This window comes from Centruroides vittatus, unplaced genomic scaffold (genome assembly GCF_030686945.1).
Source record: "Centruroides vittatus isolate TY-2023 unplaced genomic scaffold, ASM3068694v2 contig_301, whole genome shotgun sequence".
NCBI lineage: Eukaryota > Metazoa > Arthropoda > Arachnida > Scorpiones > Buthidae > Centruroides > Centruroides vittatus.
In genome coordinates this window covers 1,030,463-1,052,053 of record NW_027121927.1, presented here as the reverse complement: position 1 = coordinate 1,052,053, position 21,591 = coordinate 1,030,463, and the positions used below count along the sequence as shown (strand labels likewise).

The window sequence follows — 21,591 nt, the reverse complement described above, 5'->3', positions numbered from 1 at the left end:
TGCTAAGCACAATATAAACAAGTCTTCTACTAGTGATTCTGATAATAAAAGTGAAGAACATGGATGTAGTAGTAACAAGAGGAAAGCCTCTCAGCAAAATCTATCATCATTTTTAATAAAAGAGAATACTTTGCAAGAAATTGTTACAAAGTTGTCTACGCTAGTTGGTATAGTTATTAATTCTATTGCAAAAAGTGAATATAACAGGTAATCTTTGGCAGAGAAAGGGTACACTTTGCCAACAAATCCAACTCATGTCATGGATCTGGTTCACTCACAATACAAACGGTTATTTTCTCCGCAATTTTGTAAATCAAACTTTCTTTTAAAGGAAGTTTGATTTACAAAATTGCGGAGAAAATAACTCCAGGAACAAGATTTAGTAGGTATATCATTAGAAGACTACTCCTTTCTACACAATCGCCGATATATGAATATTAATTCCCAAAATAAAGTTTCATTTTATTTTTAAATTAGTTACTCATTTTTATCACAGAAAACTTTTTACTGATGAATAAATTGAAATGGCTCACCAGCGGCCAAGCAGTTCCCTTCTCTAAACACTGGGAGTTCGGCTATGGTTTCGCGCCTCGCAGGACTGGCTATTCACGTAGAGTTTTCCGAGTTTTTTCCACGTCTGTAACGGCTGAATAGGGGCCAGTTACCCTTAAAAAGACTTAGCCCAAGTATTGCGTTGCCGTAACTTAACTAAACAAACAAAAATATTTGTACTGGATTGCCTTTTGTTCTTGTAACTGTTACGAGTGAGCATAATACAAGGTCTTTATAATTAAAGTTCCACTTTGAAATGGAAAACTACTAAACAAAATGTTATCAAACTTGGTAATAGTTTACAGGAAGTCATGGAATTTTATTTTCCGCAAAAAAAAAAAGTTCAAAAACTCACCACCAGCGGGGGATGACGCTATATGCAATATTGTTAAACGAAATAAGACATGATCACTTCAGTAGAAAATGTTTTTAACCGTTTCTAACACGTGTTACAAAGCATGTTCAATATGGCGTCCACCATTTTCTGAAAGCAAGTTAAATCGCATTACTGTGTTCTCAACAGCATATCAGGAGGAATGTTACGAACATGTTGGTGTATCGCATTTTTCAATTCCCCAAATTGTTTATGTTATCACCGTAAACTGTGGCTTTGAGGTAACCCCATAACCAGAAGTCACAGGGATTGAGGTCTGGTGACCGGGGTGTCCAAGAAATGAGAAAGTGTCGGCTTATAATCCGGTCATCCGTGAAATGTTGCTTAAGTAACTGTTTGACACATGTACCAATGTGAGGTCCTACATAAAAAATCGTGGTGTAAAATGCCACGTTGCTGAAGTTCGGGTATCACGAAACGTCTTAACTTCGACTCTACGCGAGCAGCAGTCGTAGGGAAGCGGCCGGATGGCCGAGCGGTCAAGGTGGCAGCCTACCGCTCTGGGGGACCCGGGATCGAATCCGAACGGGTCGAAAAATCCCCAGGAATTTTTCGGGGAGGTGGTCCGTTCGGATATGTCGGGCCCCGTCCCTCACCACCCGGTCGCCCCATTGTGGGCCTGGCCGAACCCATAATGGACCTACTAAAAGAGGCCCTCTTAGTGCCCACAGGGCGGAAAGAGTTAAAAAAAAAGCAGTTGTAGGGTATGTTATGGCCCAGCTGTCGATTGCTCTTCAAAGAAAAATGGTCAAATTATGACACTAGCTGTCGTACCACACTAAACGGTTCCTTTAGGAGAATGCAATGGAACTGGGTGGATAACATGAGAGATTTATTTGGCCCAAATCCTGCAGTTTTGTGTGTTGAATCCCCATTTACGTAAAAATGGGCCTCATCCGTCCACAAAATGTTTCAAGGCCAATGTTCGTCCATCTCTATCCGTGCAAGGAATTCCAAAGCGAAAGATACTCTTACATAAGGATCGTTAAGTTGAAGTTGTTGAGCAAGTTTGATTTTGTATGGTTAGTACAGCAGCACTTTTGTACACCGTAAGTCCATTCGACGTGCAAGAGTACTTACGCTGCACGTCCCGTGTGTGTTTTCCATTGTTGCTTCCTCTACTGCTAATGTAACAGCCTCCTCGGTTTCCACAGAAACAGACTTCCCTGCCCAGGTGCAACAGATAACAAACCTGTGGCTTCAAACTCTGCCATCATTTTCTTCAAACCCTGTGGTGTCATTGGCTCTCGGCGTATTCCTCGTATGGTACGATGTTTGTAAAGCACGCCGTTCATTGCTATCGTATTCATAACAACACTTAACGAGAAAAGCACAGTTTTACATGGTTACAGACATCGTCGACTGGTTACAATGAGAGCTCTAACGAGGAGGCTCGATTTTACAGCTGAAAAATCAACTGCCGTTTAAAGCACATTTGCATAATTCTAATTTGCTTTTCTCCAGCCGTAATCCATTGCGAATTTGCATAACACCACAAACAATTTCATTTTAGAAACGATTAAAAACATTTTTAACAATATTGCATAAAGCGCTATTCCCCGCTGGTGGTGAGTTATTGAACTACTTTATTTGCCGAAAATAAAATTCCAGGATTTCCGGTAAACTATTACCAAGTTTGATAACATTTTGTCCAGTAGTACCAAGTTTGATAACATTTTCCTTTTATGGCCATTTCAAAGCGAAACTTTAATTATAAAGACCTTGTATTTAACTGAAAATTTGTTCTAGCGGGTCAAGATACGGTCGACTACAAAAGTATCACTGTATTTGATTAATGTGCTTTTGATGTACTCGGTAGATCGAGGGATTAACACGTTACTCACTGGAAGAAAAATGAAAATAGAATGGCACAATTTTAATTTGCATTCGGTTAGCGCCATCTAGGGTCATTCAGAGAAACTATCTACGAAAATAACTAGGCAATGATGCCAAAATTTATGTATCATAAAATGTGCGCATGGTTAGTTTTAATTAAAAAAAATCCAGCAGAGATGCATAACTTATCCGACAAAAACGCTAAGACATATTAGCACAGAATTAAAATTGTTTGTGGCCACATATGTTACCAGATCTTGTTAGATTAATTAATAATATAAAAAGTTTTTTAAGTTTAATTTTGAGGATAGAGATGAGTTTTATAAGAAATGACAAATGCTAATAACGAATAAAATATTCATGAAGTGCGACCCTTTTCGAGATAAGACACTTCTTAATCTTCTCACTCCCTGGATCTTTAACCACTCAAAATTTAATAGCGTCATATACACTTTACCAGGCCAAATTTTGTTTTTACCTTTCCGGCTGTTATGTATACATAACAAAGTATTGAAATCGTGTAAAATTTCACCTTCCGAGGTATTTTTGTGCAAAACTCCATGTTTTGATAACTCCTGAATCCAAAAAAAGTCAAAATAGAAAAAAATTCGGTGTATGTGTGTGTTGGCGTCTATTTCGTTTAATTTCTCAGGATGGAATATGATTAAGAAACAAACTTTACACGGTAGCTTTTGTATAAGAGGTATTGATGCCATTAAATTTTGATGGTTAAAGATCAATGAGTGGGACGGTAGAGGGGATCATGTGCCATATTTCGGAGTTAATGAAGATTTTACTTGTTATTAGCATCTGCAAATGTTATAAAACGCGTTTCTACCGTGAAAATTAAGCTTTTTGCCATTTTATAATAAATTAAATGAAAGTTTTTAAATGTCGTAAAATGGCAACACAAATTTTATTTTGTGCTAGCATGTTTTAAGCGTGATTTACACTGGACGCGAAGCGTAACAGGGCAGAGAGAGCTACTAGTAACCTCGCAAAGTGTTAACACTTAAATAGGAGCTAGTTTTCCACAGAAAGTCCTCCCGGGTTACATCTTCTCTCGGCAGATCGCCCACGCCGTAAGAAATAAACCAAATCAAATAATAAATATGGATTAACATTTTATTAAAACCAATAAATGTAAATATTGTATGAAGTGAACAAAAAAATCTCACACAATAAAATTACATTGTTGAAAATTAAAATATTTTTATTGTTTTGCTCTTTATTTATAATTATTGCTTGTACAGATTTATTTTCAAATATACATATTTGAATTTTTTAAAAATGAATATACAAAATTCCATGATTATAAAAACTCTTAAATAGAATTTCATTACAATAATCGAACGGTCCATATTTTCCAGTCATATCAAGTTTTTTAATTCCATTAATCGAGGTCGTAATCATTGACGTTTTGTGCGTAATTCTGTAGATCATTCTGAGCGTTGTTTTGTTGTTGAACATTGCTTTGGGAATATTGTTCTTGCCCGAGACTATTCTGAGAATATTGTTCTTGCCCGAGATTATTTTGAGAAAATTCTTCGTTTCTAAGATTTTCTTCTTCCTCATTTGCTTCTGTTAATTTACTATTCGATCCGGAACAAGGATAACAAGCGCAGGTTTTGGGATGAGTCAACCTTTCCGTTAATTTGTATCCGTCGTCGCACATTAATTCCACGTCGGTTACTTCAACGTCTACTGGAGAACAACATTTGCAAGAGGATTTATATTCTTCAGATTCTGCCATGTAAAATAAATGCCAATTAAAATGCGATAAATTAATGACTGTTTTTTGCTAATTTTCATAGAACTGATATTTTGTGTACACAAAAATCAAGCATTTAAAATTTTTAAATCCTTTACATATTGTATGTAAACAAAAAAAAAAATCCAAAACTTTTTAATTAGGTTTTTAGAAACAGTGCAAAGTGCCAAAGTCATCTATCTCCTCGTGAATAATAATTATTTCTGTATCAAGTGCTTCATGCATTAGCTTTTCTAAATAATAATCGTACTTTCATTTTCGAATAAGAAATTATTTTTCATATTTTTAAACGCCATTTTTATATACATTTTGTTAAATTAAAAATATGATAAGCAGTTATTTAGATTATTTTAGATACCAGTTTCCAACAGGAATGATATGGTATATAAGTATGATCGATTTGAAACTGCTGAAAAAGACGTAGGCAGCGATTTAATTAGTCTATTTAAACTTCAAAGATTTAGATAGAATCTTCACTGCACAGCATTTTTATATTATAATATTGTCAAAAAGTATCATATATTATATAATAAAGTTGATTAGCAGAAACCGTTAACAAAAATTTCTGGGAGAAGACGGAAGAAGGGAAAAATGCCAGATAAGAAAAGAAAAGAAGCAGTTGGAAGAAAAATCATTGAGGTTTGCCGATCATTACGAAAATTGGTAAGAAAATTCAGAATTTCTTACACGTATCCTAGGAATATTGAAGAAAATAAACATCGCAAGAAGAACAAGAACTTCCGCACTAAGGTACACAAGAAACAGTTGCAAACGTAGCGAGAACTTTTACTAAATTTAAACAAAAGAGACTTGCAATCCCTAAAATATTTTGATATCATATTGTCATTGTGAGTTGTATTTCATGGTTGACGGAAACGACTATACATAAAATAAATCTTACTTAAAAAAAAAAAAAAAAAAAAACAGAAGACATGAATCCAGATGTCAGATTCAAGGGTCTTTATTGTGACTACTAACTTTACTGTAGATAAGGAGTTCTACAGTAAAGTATATTGTATTGAAAAGAAATTGGCACTATTCTCAGAAAGCACTATTCAGACGACAGGTATGTCTTCTGGCCAGACATGACTACGTCGCATTACACAGACACACTATTCTTGCAGTACAGGATGTGCTGCTTTTCAACGAAGAGAACGTTCCAAATGTCCCTCAGTTGAAACAGATAGAAATATCTTGTCATCAGCAAAGGCAAAGTGTTAATGAGAATGGCTGAGGAATCGATTCTTTGAAAAACTGGAAAACCACACCAAGTTGAAACTTCGCAAGCTTATCCTGAAACACTTCCAGTAACTTGAAAACAAAAATGAGGAAAGCTGTCGATTACACAGGTCTGGCAAGTAAAAAACTGCATAGGATTTTTATACATTTTCTTATAGATTTCAACTTAGTAAAAACGAAAAAAAATACCAAAAAAGTTCTATCTCGTCAATTTTTTTTTGTTGCACTCAAATTTTTGTTTGTGTTTAAGGTAAAATTCCTAGTTAACTTAAAATTTAGTATTCTTTTCTTTATTTAAAAAATGGCCTTAAAACGAAGACTTCACACATTAATTATATCAATTATAGCTAGACCTGGCAATAATAATAATAATAATAATAATAATAATAATAATAATAATAATAATAAAATGTCTCTCCCGTGGTCACCACCTGGTCGTGGTGGGAGAGCCCAGTAATTTTACTGATCCATAGGGCAATGCAGGCTGGAGCATAAGCTCCTGGTAGGGACACCCATGCCAGTAAGGTCTATGGGGAGAAATGAAGCTAAGAGTGACCACGCCCACATTCTGTGGAGATATTCATCATGGTAATAACTAGATCAAAGTGTGATACCGGCTCGGACGTCGCCCGGGTTAACAAGGTCCGCGTTCGTGGGTTAGGCAGAGGCTCACGTTCGAAAAATAGGTCACAGTCTCCCTTGGTTACCGGTGGCGAAAGCAGCACCGGCCCAAGCATGGCTACTGCAATGCCCTCAACAGATGTGAGGAACCAACCCAGCCTTGGTGTTTCTGTGGCAATGCATCCACAGACCACAAAGGCTGGAAAACCACGCCAACGGATGAAATGGACAGTAGAAATAAACGAGTTTATCATCCGTACTTATTACACCATCACAAAACTCGAAACAAACATGACAGCATACAGACAACAACTACACCATAGATTCACACAACAGTATCCTCATCTCACTGTCACCGAACAAAGGGTTGTTGATCAAAAAAGAACAATTATACACAACAACCTTATTCCACAAACAACACTTGAACTTATCAAACAACAGGTTGCTGATCAAATACATCAACAGACAGAAACATCTAACATTAATGAAGATCATGTAACCTGTCTGGATAATCCAGCAACAAGCATTGATAATAACACACATACAACAATTACCACTAATGATACTACAGACACTTCCTCATCCATCACTGATAACATAGACATGAATTTAGTTAATACGCTCTCACTTATATTTCAGGAAACACTCACTAAATATACAGGTACAGATCCCACACAACGACCACGAATACCAAAAATCAACACGTCAAAGGAAGTAGGAAAAACACTAAATTATGTAAACACTCACTTACTACCACACTACATTCATTCAATTTCTACACTCGCAGACATTCATACATTAGTTTATGCTGGGGCAGTCACAGTAGTGACACACCATGGACTGAAAGTACAATCACAGACAAATACACAGAAAACACAATTCTATCACAAGCCTGCCTGGCAGAGAAGAATAGAAACACAAATAAATGACATTAGACAGCAATTAGGCAGGCTAACACAATACACTAAAAACAACATAACACCCAAATTAAGGAAACAGCTCAAAAACATTTTCAAGAAAATAAAAACACACACAAAACATGAACATCACAACACACACATTACAGAATACATTGATACACTAAAACAAAAACTTGCTGCCAAAGCACGTAGACTCAAACGATACAAAACATGTACACTACGAAAACAACAAAATAAATTATTTACAAACAATAAAAAACTCTTTTACAGACAAATTAATAACAAAGCAAACACTGATACACAGCACAGTGGCACACCAACAGAAGAAGAACTCACAACATATTGGTCTTCTCTTTGGTCCAGTGCTGTCACGCACAATGCTGAAGCAGGCTGGATCGAGGAGGAGAACAAAAACTTACTCAACATACCAACTATGCCCTGTGTTGAAATAAACATACAGGATTTCCAATACACTGTTAACAGAACACACAACTGGAAGACACCTGGTGTAGACAACATTCACAATTTCTGGTACAAAAAGTTTACATCACTGCACCAGGAACTAGCTAAACACCTAACACACATCATCATCAATCCACAAGACATGCCAAATTTTCTTACTCAGGGCATCACCTACATGAAACCTAAAAACAACAATACCACAGACCCTACACAATACAGACCAATTACATGTCTTCCAACACTCTACAAATTATTGACATCCTGTATTGCAAACAAAATATACAAACATGTTGAAGAACACGACATTCTAACAGAACAACAAAAAGGTTGTCGTAGAAACCACAGGGGATGCAAAGAACAGTTACTCATAGATTCAGTCATTCTACGGCAAGCACACAGACAACACAGAAACATACACATGGCATATATAGACTACAGAAAAGCATTCGACAGTGTTCCACACAGTTGGCTGCTACATATCCTACACATGTACAAAATACATCCATCACTCATTGCATTCTTTCAAAACACTATGCAGCACTGGAGAACAACACTACATCTCAGGGCCCATAACACTTCCATACAAACAAACCAAATTTTTATTAGGCGAGGAATTTTTCAAGGAGATTCCTTGAGTCCTCTCTGGTTCTGCTTAGCCCTGAACCCATTATCCAACATGTTAAACAACACGCAATATGGTTACAATATCAGACACAAAAAAACAACACAGTTTACACTGTCACATCTCATGTACATGGATGACATAAAACTTTATGCATCCACACAAAAACAACTTCATCAACTCCTACAAATCACACATTCATACACCAAGGACATACAAATGGAATTTGGCCTAGATAAATGCAAAACAGTTCACATAGAAAAAGGAATCCTGAAGAAAGAAGATTTTGCACTTGGAAATGGAGACATTATTGAATCCATGGAAGAGGGCGAGTTCTACAAGTATTTAGGATTCCAACAGGCCAAACTAACAGAACATACACAAATAAAGCAAAGATTAATTAAAGAATACCAAAGTAGGTTAAATGCTATTCTCAGAACACAATTAAATGCAAAACATACAGTTAAAGCAATAAACACATATGTCATCCCAGTACTCACATATTCTTTTGGAGTTATACATTGGACTCACACTGATCTTGAGCAACTCCAAAGGAAAACAAGAACAACACTTACTAAGCATAAACAACATCATCCTAAATCTGCCACAGAAAGATTAACCCTTCCACGTAAAGATGGCGGACGTGGCCTGATTGACATAGTTAACCTTCACTACAAACAAATACAGTCACTGCGAGAGTTTTTCTACAAAAAACAAGAAACATCACAATTACATAAAGCAGTAACTCTAGCAGACTCGAATAACACACCATTAAACTTACACTCACATCATATGGACACAACACAACATATAAAAAGCATAGACACCATTAAGCAATCGTGGGCTCGAAAGGCACTCCATGGCAGGCATCCTTACGATCTGGCCCAGGATTTTGTTGACAAAACTGCGTCAAACAGCTGGTTAGCTCGGGGATGCCTCTTTGGGGAGACGGAAGGATTCATGATTGCCATACAGGATCAGGTCATAAATACTAAAAACTACAGAAAACACATACTCAAAGATGCAACACTCACAAATGACACATGCAGAAAATGTCACATCATGCCAGAAACTATACAACACATCACCTCTGGTTGCAAGCTCTTGGCACAGACGGATTATTTACACAGACATAACCAAGTAGCAAATATAATACACCAAGAGCTTGCAAAGAAACACAAATTAGTAGACATCCACGAACCATACTACAAATACATTCCACAGACAGTATTGGAAAACAACACGCACAAAATGTACTACGACAGAGCCATAATCACAGATAAAACAATTTACCACAACAGACCAGACATCACACTCATTGACAAACACAATAAAATCACATACGTTATAGACATATCCATTCCAAACACTCACAATATACAAAACGCATGCACTGAAAAAATTAGCAAGTACACAGAACTCGCCCAGAAATAAGGCATCTGTGGAGGATGGATAGGGTGCTTATTGTACCTGTTGTTCTCTCCTCTACAGGTGTCATACCACACACACTACACAAAAGCCTGGGCACATTAGAATTGAATAGAAACACATATATCACTCTACAGAAGGCCACTATATTGAATACATGTCATATTGTGAGAAAATTCCTGAATACAGACACACACACTGATACACTTCTTTAATTTCTGTTTTGGTTACTATGCCTTGACTTTGGTCCGGCATAGTACTTAGCCACCGGTGTTAACCGAGTATATCTAACTTAACCCAACATAAAATGTTAATGGTTAAAGAGAGTAGTGGTAGGAGGAGGAGGGCTAAGTAGTTTTATCATTAGGAGGAAGGTCGCACGATCGTGTAAAAACAGGTTAAAAGTTGATAGTAATATCACTGGTGAGGTTGAGCATGTTTCGACATGTTATCTGGGATACTAGGAATAAATATAAACAACCTGTTGTTGGATTAGATCATGTTTCAACAAGCTAAATAAGTTCAGTATCTCGCTGGCCATCTAATGCCACACTCAGTTTATATCCATTATTCGAACGCTACTGTGCTTGTATTTTTATTTCTGGAATGCGAGTCAAAAGCATATCTCTCAATTTCTTAAACTTCGTATCAATTATAGAAAATGCCTAATAAAACCCATATTAAATTATTTTTCATATTTTTAAACGCCATTTTTATATACATTTTGAAAAATTATAAATATGATAAGTAGATTATTTTATATACCAGTTTCTAACAGGAATGATATGGTATATAAGTATGATCGATTGGAAAAATAATTCGACAGAGCATTAAAAGAAACAATCTTACCTAATGAATACATTGAATGTGATTCGCAGGTACCCCCACATTGTAATACATCGGATAACCTTTTTGGATTTACGCATAATCCGTGACTGGAATCGTTCTTTTTCAATTCTCCTACTTCAATTACTTTTGGCAACGTGTTGCACCCTATTACACCTACAAGTAAACATTTCTATTTATTTGAAACTACCTAAATAATATATACACATATATATATATTATACACACACACACACTTGTATATCTTTTTAAACTTACCAAAAGTTGCATTACATATTGTACAACAATTATCTTTATCCAATATCATATTTTCCTGAAAGAGAATGGCAAAATTAAGCATTAAATAAAGAATATTATACCTAGTACCTTTATTATTTGTATAAAAAAAGTTTTCCAATTGCAATTAATTAATCTCAAGTATTGCTAAGCCCGTAAGCAAACGCTAAATATTCTGTAATAGTTTTATAAAAACTATTTTAAAAGCATCAGATGATGATGCGTAATATCTCAATAAAAGAATTCACTTATACATAATATCCTGTGATTATCTTAATGAAATTTATATCTGAAAAGCTGATAAATTTCCAGTTGTTTTTTCTATGTAATGCCTTTTGGAAAACTTCAACAAGTTTTCCAAAAGGCAGTGAGTAAAAATTCCATATATTAGCCTATAATCATAAAATTTACTGATATAGATTGTAAGATTATCTATGGGGCCACCATGGAATACTGTATTCTATAATCTACTTGTGAAAAACCACAAATATTAATTACAACTAAAAATTAAATAACAAAATAATTTAAAAAATTTATTGATGTAATTAATTTTCCTCCAAACTTTTCCCTCCCTGGAAAACTTTCTGCGGATGCCCGTGATTCTAACATTGAGTTAAAATTCAATTTATTATTTATTTAACGTTTCATAATTTGTTAATCAACAAATATTTACAACAAGCCACTTTGTTATAAATGTCCTCTTTTTTTATACAAAATGTTGGCAACCCTATATAGTACTGTGTATGCACAATTCCAGTGGCGTGCCGTGACATTTGATGATAGGGAGGCTGTGTTTCTGTAAGAAGCCGACTTACAGGGGCAATCAGTTAATTGCGCGTCAGGGCCCGTTCGTATTCGTTTGTTCGATAAGCCAGTAAAAAACCGTATACTTCTTTAAATGTATTTTTAATAGATTATCTGACGTACTTAATAAATAACAGAGGTAATTATATTGAACTTTCTTATTAGATTCAATAAATTCCCTATGCCCTCTAAATGCCAATTCTTGCTTTGAGAAAAAACATATAACGTCTATTAATTTAGATATATCTATTAATCGTAATTATCTTGTTATAATTTTCAATATTTATTTTATATTGTCTACCAATGTTAAATTCTATTCCGCTTTGATTTCCAAATTGCTTCAATTTTACGAAAGAATCGTCATTTGTCATAAATTTTATCGTCAAAATGTCGAAATTTTTTTGTTGACGTATTTATAGTTAATTTAGGCATTGGTCTTTCTCTTTTAATAATGTTTTCTTTTTCATTATATGGTCTTGAGCCAAAACTTTTTTGAAATAAATTTTTTAATCACTAGCCACGATATAAGGGCTAAAATTAAAATTATCAGAAAAACTTACTTGGTAAAACAAAATGTGTGACAAATATACATACCTAGTACAAAAAATTCTTCAATTGTATGAATATACTTTTAAAGAAACTTATAATTAAATATAATTTGTGAAGAAACGTACATAAAAATAACAAAATATTCTTTACTTTAAATCTTAAAAGAATCCACTTAGTGAAATAGCTCCCTACGAGTGGCTAATGAATGGAATCAGAGACGTCCTGGTAAGTGTGCGGCGCGTGCATGCACGCAGGCTGCCAAATCCCGAGGGTGCCGATACCGGTCAATGTCAAATGCTTTTGTCGCATCACTAGTATATCTCAAAGGACGCCACAGAGCTGTTGTAAATTTTAAACGTTTCTCACCATAGCTGTAAAAATCTAAATAGGGTAGATGTACCAGTTTTGGCCAGTGTAGTACCAGTTCTGGCCAGAGAACAAATTTAACTTAAAAATATAATCACAAATGAAACAAACTTTTACTGTTAACTGTGTGAACAATTAACAATAAAAGTTTGTTTCATTGGACAGATTTGAATATGTGGTAATTATATTTTTTAGTTAAATTTGTTTTCTGGCCAGAACTGGTACACTGGCCAAAACTGGTACATCTACCCTATGTTAAACTTAATAGTCATTTGTTTTCTAACTACTGTAATTCGTTTTAGTACCAGATGTACACGGAAATCAGTTCCCACTGTACTGAGATAGTAATTGGTTCGGTTAAGCTTTTGTTTAAGTAAAATTCTGGCTCTTTCGGCAGGGTTTTATTTATGTCCCCATTCCCTAATCTCTTAATTATTTAACTACTTCTTAGTATAAATAAGTCGAAACCTGTCACAGTACTTTGTACTTGAATATCTGTAGTCTTGGGAAAACATTGGAAAGACAAATTTTTATGACAACGGAGATACAAATCGTAAATTTAAGGAAAATAAATTCTAGAGCTTTTTTTTGTACCTTGTGCGTCTCATTCATTAAATTTGGTTGTAAATGATGCTGCCAAAGTAACAGTTAATTTTTTAACATTATACAAGAATTGTACACGTTTTTTCTGCATTCCCTTACAGATGGGACATACTATAATCGTAATATCACCGGTTTAACATTGAAATCCGTAAGTAATATAAGATGGGAGAGCAGAATAAACGCAGAATAAATATATCAAATATTTTAATGGAGTTTTTTTAAAACTCCTGTCAACTATACAGAACTATCATAAAAACATGCCAGTAAACTCCTATCGGTTGGGTTAAGTTATAAATCTAGTCTAGGGTGGGCAACCTTTTTTATAACATGGGCCAGAATAAATTTTACGTTTTTTCCGCGGGCCGTAGTAGTTAATTGACGCCTTCTTGTGACTTATAATTTTTTTAGTCTGCAAATATGAAATAAATAAATAAAAAGTTAATTACTACATTTATTTCTCTTATCGTTTTCGAAAATTACAAAGAATTGGAAAAATAACTAATTATCTATTAAAGATCTCGCAGGCTGGATAGAAACTTTTTGCGAGCCGTAGCTGGCCCTCAGGCCGGGGGTTGCCCGCCGTTGATCTAGTCTACTCATGATTCACATAATCGGGCGAGGGCAGCCGAATATCTAGCAGGCAGGCGGCTAACAGCCGAGAACCGGTCCGGGATATAAAATTGGATGCTTTATGCGTGTGTTGCTTCTACCAGCTAAACCGGGTGAGGTTGGTGCTCTGTAAACCGCATGTGCCAATGCCTATATAATCTGACTGATTGGAAGCTGACCCGGTTTCAACATTCCTTCCGCCACTGAATTATTCGAATATACAATAGCAATCTTATCGTTTTTTTCACATGTAGTATAGAAATTTGTAAAAGATACATAATGCAGTTATAATAAAATATTAATTTTAATTAATTCAAAGTACGTTAAAACATGAAAATTTATATTTTATAAAATACAAGGGAAGGTCATTGAAAGGTGGAAGCAGCGCTTCCAATGACGGCATGCCACTGCGCAATTCCTTAATAAAATCGACAACAATGACATTAATGGCAAATACTGTTATATCAATGCAGAAAAAAACTATTATACAATTTGTAAGGCAACCATTCCAGAACCACACCAGCTATGTTGTCACATCAACTGTAATTCATCTGGACTTCAGATAGTTCTTCAAACTTTAAACGTGTAGTATATTCAAAATATGCAACAAATACTATCCAAATTATTATTATTATTATTATATTTGAAGTCCATCTAACAAAAGTGAACTTTCCAATCATTTTTTTATGACAGTCTCTTTAACTTATGACATCTCTAGTGTGATGTTTCGTTTTGTTCACACAAAAAAAATCTAACAACGAGTTGCGTAACTTTCTCCACTATCAAGAGATTTTATTTAAAAAATTAAACTTTTATATTATTGATCACACCGTTAATAAATAGATTGTATGTGGCACCACCTGCTACAAGATTTTATCATATAAATTTTATTATTATTATTATTATTATAAAATGGCAAAATGCTTAATTTTGAAAGTTCAGATAAGTTTTATAAAAAATTGTAAATGCTAGTAACCAGTAAAATCTTCATTAAATCCAACCCCTCTTGAAATGAGATACATGAAACTATATCTCCCCACCCCTCGACTTTCAACCACCAAAATTTAATAGCATCAATGCAGCCTCTTTTATACAAGCTACCATGCCAATTTTCGCTTCTTAATCCTGATATATTAAATGAAATAGACGCCAACACGCACGGAATTTTTCTCCATTATTTTGACTTTTGGGTTTTCATACAGTCTCAAAACGTAATTCGCAAAAAAAAAAAAAAAAAAAATAATAATAATAATTGGAAGGGTCATATCTGGCACGATTTCAATATGTTTCTTTGCTATTTATACATAACAGTCGGGAAAGTAAAACGGAAAAAATTCCGTGGATATGTATGTGTGTGTATGTGTGTGTGTTGGTTTGCATGATTCCTGCAGGAAATGTAATTGTTCTTTTTAAATGATTCAATACTGATAATCCAGTATATAAACTAATTGATCTGAATTAAATCAAGCAATTTTCCTGTTCTTTTGTTGCATTATATTTAGCATTAAATTTTGCCAAATCTATATGTTGCTTGATACTGAAATTACCCCACCCAGAAAGAGTTATATCAGCATTATGCAAACCTTATGATTAAGCAGAAAAATCACATAATGTGTATGAGAGTTAAAAAGATAAATGCAGGTATTTCTTCAACTGCTGCAGATATTATGGAAAAGCTATATTATGGATATTGTTTTTTAGCTTTCTGAATGATCAAATATGATTCACAGAGCTTGTCATCCTTATCAGCAATGAATAAACTCATAGTTTAGAGTGCAAGATAATAAGACTTGTAAAGCTGGATGTTTGACATGATGTATCATATCCCATTTGAATTGTGATGCAGAATAGTGAAACACTCTTGGTAATAGTAGTTGTAAAAATACACACACAGTAATCATAGAAGAACTAATCTAGTTAAGTGAATGCCTATATAGACTAAATCAATATATTCATTGTCAGGCAGTTATGGAGTCACTATCAATTGCAATAAGCATTGATGAACTGTAGCTACTATTATATGACATTTCTGTATGACTTGGACAATAATTAGGAAACTTCAGAGCAAGCTTGCACTTCTGGTACTTGTTATAATGGTTACTATGGACTAAAAACATTGTCAAGCTTAGCTGAAGTAGTGACAGAAAAAAGTGTCTGACAACACAAATAGCAACATCTTGTATTCAACAATGAGTCCAAATTATTCCTTGATACTAACGATCAATATATATCTGGAGTGATGTAAGCAAAGAGCAAACATCATCTGCAAATATCAGACTGCTCTCCCATATAGTATCCTGCTATAATATATGATCAATAATATCTTGATACACATAACAAAACTGAAAAAATCTGATAACACATAGATGAAGTTCTACAAATAGTTTTATTGTCATTTCTGGAATGGCATCCTGTTAATAATTTTTCAGACTACACCTATTTTGCTACCATCTTCAGACCTTGTCTGCAAGATAGCCATATGCTTCCATATGCAATGTGATGTTTGGAACTTTTATTGTTTCTAGAATGAAATACAAGGAAAAGTGCATCTGTTAATATTTTATATAGTTATCAAGTTTGCAATGCACTCACACACAGATACAAAGTAGCTAGAAAATATATAGTATTCTAAAGATATCTTGCAATATTTTGGACATATATTCATTTGGTCTAATAATTCAGAGGCATTATGGTCAAATGTCATCCAATAATGTCTCATACTGTGTGATCTCTAGAAATTTTGCAGATTATGTAGTTGAAACAGATTTATATAGATGGAAATGAGATCATTTGTTATTCACTTGATAATATATGCCTGCAATGGTTGACTAATGTCTGGGTGAGGTAATCTAAATATCCAGCAACATATTGTATTGTCTTTTACACACTCTTGCTAATAAGAATAAATCAAAAACAGCTTGCAATAAATGTATAAAATTACTACCAGTATTATATATAAACTGACTATAAAAAAGAGATGTATGAAAACAAAAGTAATAAATTTTTATATGCTTAATTTCTCTAAAACTCAATTGTTACCTTTGATAATTCATACAGTTCTTTTACAAATAACAAATTTCTGACTGAATGTTTAGTCTGTGAAAGAAAATTATTGTTTAAGAAAAAAAAATATGTATATGTTCTAAATTATTTATTTGTATATTTCATGCCTTTTTATTGTAGTTGTTTTTTAAAGCCCAAAATCTGGTAAATTCATTTTTAGGAAAGTTAGAAAGTGAACTTAGATTATTTAAAAAAGAAATGCATAATAATTTTATATAGTCTAATATTTATAATTATAATGTGATAAATACTACATTCTGAGAAGTACAGCTACTACTTAATTATCAAATGATTTAGTTTAGTCTAAGTTAATTCATAAATTGGTTGAGCTAGACTACAATATATGATTATCTTTTATTGGTACAGATAAATTTTCAAAAGAAACAGCTCTGTATAGTTTCAAAATTAAAAAGTATACTTTTCCCCTCACCTCTGGACAGTCTTCTGGAATGGGCAGGCACATTTGTTTTACTATAGTTAATTCGTTATCTACTAATTTGCACTCATACTTTTGGCATCTGTCAACTGGATTACTCCATGTTTCATTCAATGAATATAAAGTATCGAAGTGAAAACAACGAGTTTTTATGCATTTTCCACAACATTCATTTACTGATGGCAACTGTTGTTCTTCTCCCTATGTTTAATTAATAAAAAAAATATAATTTACTTTTACGAAATTAAGAAAAATATAAATTTATGCAACTTCTTACACTTTAATGTTTATAATCAAATTTTTGCATATATAGTTAAATATAGAAAATTTTATTTCAATAATACTAATAATAATGATACTGGAGGTGCATTTCTGACCATCTTTGACAGTCCAACTTGAAATTTCATAACTTTCTTTGCATTTCTATAAATTAAAATGATTCTTTGTACACAATATTAGTTTTATATATTATTTACATTTATTTGACCTATAAATTAAAAAATAGTTCAGAGTAAGATAAAATATATAATTTTAAAATAATGGGAAACAAAATAATAAAAGTATTCTCAAAAATAGGCAAATGATGATTGAAATCAATTATTTGGATACAAATAACTGATTTGTATAGTTTGGATTAGTTTATACAAATGTTTAAAAAACATCAACAGTAACTCTGCATCTACTACCCCCACCTTCACTGCAAATTAAGGTGCATGTGCGTCGGTGTTACACGTGTTTTAAATTAATGTTTAATTTTACATGTTCTTCCAAACGAGTTTTGCGTTTACCATATCATATGTATGTTAAGATGCATGCGCATCGTTATTACGTGTTTTCAAATTAATATTTTAAATTTACTTATTTTTAAAAGTTATGTTCCAAATGGCTAATGTCGTTATCATTTAAATTTAAAAATTTGTTCGAAATCTGTTTGTTTTTATAACTGCCTGGGGACGATGTTAATAACTACGTCAAAAGCGCTTGCCTACCAGAAAATGAAAAGTTCCTTAAAACGCTTCTTAACGCCTGTTGTGTGATTTTTTGCTTGAATTAGAACAATTGTTGGCATGACATCCACAGTACATATGATTTGTATAGGTTGTATAATAATGCTGTGTAGGAATAAGGATCAAACTTTGACAGCTAGCTGTTCATAAACTATTTGATTTTGAGATTTTGGATATTTCTGGTAATATACTTGAACTTTTATAACAAAAAGCACAGACATTATTAAGCTTCAAATAGGGTGAACAAAATTATGCCCCCCACACACAAACATAAACATCCATGCATACAGAAAAACTTCAAAATTCTTTTGCATTTCTCAATGTTTCAAGATTCAGAATCCAAAAATGTAAAAATATGGAGAGGTCATATTTTACCATTCTCCTTACTTTTCCTTTGTTATATATAACAGAGCTGGGAAAGTAAAAATTGCTATTTTATCTTTGGAAAACAATTTAAATTTACTGAAAATATATTAGTTAAATATTCAGAATTCAGTTACTAAGTACTATTAATTGAGCTGCTTACTTGCCGAATTGATTAACTCTAAAAAACAAAAAGTAGGAAAATTGACAATATAAATTATTTTTAAAAATTCTTTTTAAAAACTTTAAATTTAAATAAACATTGTAGAATTTATTCTTACATATCATTATATTAAAGTATCGTTTAATGTAACAATATATAAAATTAGTTATGCAAAAAATGTAATAATAATAACAATTATATCAAGGATTTACAAATGGAGTTAATCGATTTGGCCTGTGAACACCTCAATTATAGAATGGATTAGATCTTTTGGTAACTTGTAATTATTATTTTATGTTATTTGAATATTTTAACGTATTTGGTTTATTTTATAAACCTGCTTCAAACCTGAAACAGGTTTATAAAATAAACTGAAAATGTTTGTTATGCAAATTCTGCTTTCAGGACTTATATAAAGTGTGGATTTTATCACTAGATAGTATTTCCAGTTGTAATTTTGAAATAAAACTAATATTTTAATTTTATAACTTTAAATACCTTCTCACAGCTGCATTCTTCTTTCTTTACAATCTTCAAAGCTTGACTACTAGGAGAAACTGCACATTCAAATATTTGGCAGGGATCACTCTTGTTTCGCCATTGATCTCCAATCTATTGCAACCAGAAAAGTTCATATTTTATACATTTTTTTTTTTTACAAAAAAAATAAATGCTTATTTTCTATATTAAGTGTTTAATATACTGGTATGATAAATGTTAGTAACATGCTAAACACAGAAATAAAATTATCTATCATATGTAACAATTCAAAATAAATTTTGTTCTTAAATTTAATTATAATGTAAATTTTTTACATTATTAATGTGCTGACATTTACTGAGAAATTAAATAAAGTTTAATTTAATTTAAATTTTAGAACAGAATACACATAAAAGAATTTACAATTTAGGTGAATATATTGAAAAAATATATTTAGTTAAAGAAGAATAATCCTGGATTATAGATAGACAATTACTTTGATAATTAGGAAGAAGGGTGTGTGTGTGTGTTTGTGTTTAAAATTCTTAATGCACTTGCCTGATATATGTTGCCATTTTCATCCTTACAACTTACATAAATCAATTCTGGACAGCATCGATTAGGTTGATATAAATCCATTATCTCATAGTCCTACAATGTAATATTAAATATTAATTTAGAAAAACAGTACTAAATTATTCACATTATTTTATTATTAAATGTTCATGTAAAAAATTGATACACTTATTGTTAAATTATAATATGCTATAATATAGAAAGAAAGATACAATTTTCAATTTACGATCAACTCAGTTGTACTAAGTACTTAAAAATTGTTATATTAAAATTCTTTTAAATAAAATACTACCCTACTTACTTGAAATAAAAATCTAATAATTTAACATCTATTTTAACATAAGTAATTCAGAAAAGATTGCAGTTCAATGTAAGTGATTCCTTTAATTTAGTATGGATTTATAATTGATTTTGTTTATGCATGATGTATTTATTATTAATGTGTATTTATTTACATATAAATGCTTCTTTTAAATTTAAGAAAGTAACAGGAATCACAGTTAGCAATTTTTCTCACTGTTAAACAATGGACAATAAACTACCTGAGACAAAAGTGAATTACTTAATTTACAATGTTTAATAAAACTGATGAACACACTCAATGCCAAACTTGTACAATTAATAAATATACACTGTTTTTCAGAATTAGTTTAGTTCAATTCAAATAAGAATAGGCATGCAAATACTTTCATCATTTCACAAATGTTGTCTTCAGATAAAATAGAACTTATTTAAAATAAAAACAAAATATAAGCAAATACATCATTGAGTTTTAAATAGAAGTTCTTAATGATTTTTAAACAAATCTATCAATCTAAGCCAAACAATTGCCGAAATGAATTAGGATATTTTACTGCTACTATTAATAATTAAATTCTTAGTAATTTGGTACTACAGATAGGCATTAGGCACCATCTCTTATTAAATTTAATAATTATAATTAAATTAATATTTATGAAATAATTTAGAATATTCTGGAAGAAATGAAATAAATCAACCACGAGTAAGACTCAAATTCACAACTCCCACTAACTGTACGAATGCATTGCCAGTTACACTACCTGAACCTCCATCTAACTCTTCTCTTCCAGACATATTTAATCTTAGATATAACCATCCATGGTTACTCATGGCGCTGAGAGGGGACAATTCCTATGCCCATGGCCTATAGTCATCTACTATGGCACTCAGCCAGCTATCTCTTTATGCTGGCATGGTAAATATGTGCAAATTTACAAATTTTTTAGATCAAATACAAGTAAAAGCAAAGTGATGTGAATAAATAAATAATGTGTAAATATATGAGATATTGTGGTGTTCTATAAAAGTGAGGCAGTATGGTCCGCGAATGAAATGTACAGAAAGGACTCTGCAACGACTACAATAATAGACAATGTCCCTTTATTCCACTTAGAACAAATAAGGTTTTTGTTGTTAAGGGATCCCAACTGACTTACAATTCGAGGTGTTTCACATGGGACTCTGTCCCTATACAAAGCACAATGGTGTGTTATTTTTAAAGCGCGTAACAATCAGTCCCTCGTAATCGCGTGACTAACCTAACTTAAATCTAGCTTAAATCTAACTTAATATTAAGGAAAAATA

General features: G+C 32.6%; 1 protein-coding gene across 1 annotated transcript in view; it reads right to left on the bottom strand.

Moving 5' to 3' along the window:
- Window positions 1-3,990: 3,990 nt before the first annotated feature.
- Window positions 3,991-21,591, bottom strand: part of LOC136972710 (uncharacterized) — a 300,363-nt gene continuing 282,762 nt past the window's right edge. Inside the window, exons 141-146 of the mRNA XM_067267318.1 lie at window positions 19,969-20,061; window positions 19,429-19,542; window positions 17,392-17,598; window positions 10,950-11,004; window positions 10,695-10,847; window positions 3,991-4,528 (exon numbers count right to left, since the gene is read on the bottom strand). Coding sequence (XP_067123419.1) covers window positions 4,176-4,528; window positions 10,695-10,847; window positions 10,950-11,004; window positions 17,392-17,598; window positions 19,429-19,542; window positions 19,969-20,061 — 975 coding nt within the window. The 3' untranslated portion in view covers window positions 3,991-4,175. The remainder of the gene's footprint in view (window positions 4,529-10,694; window positions 10,848-10,949; window positions 11,005-17,391; window positions 17,599-19,428; window positions 19,543-19,968; window positions 20,062-21,591) is intronic.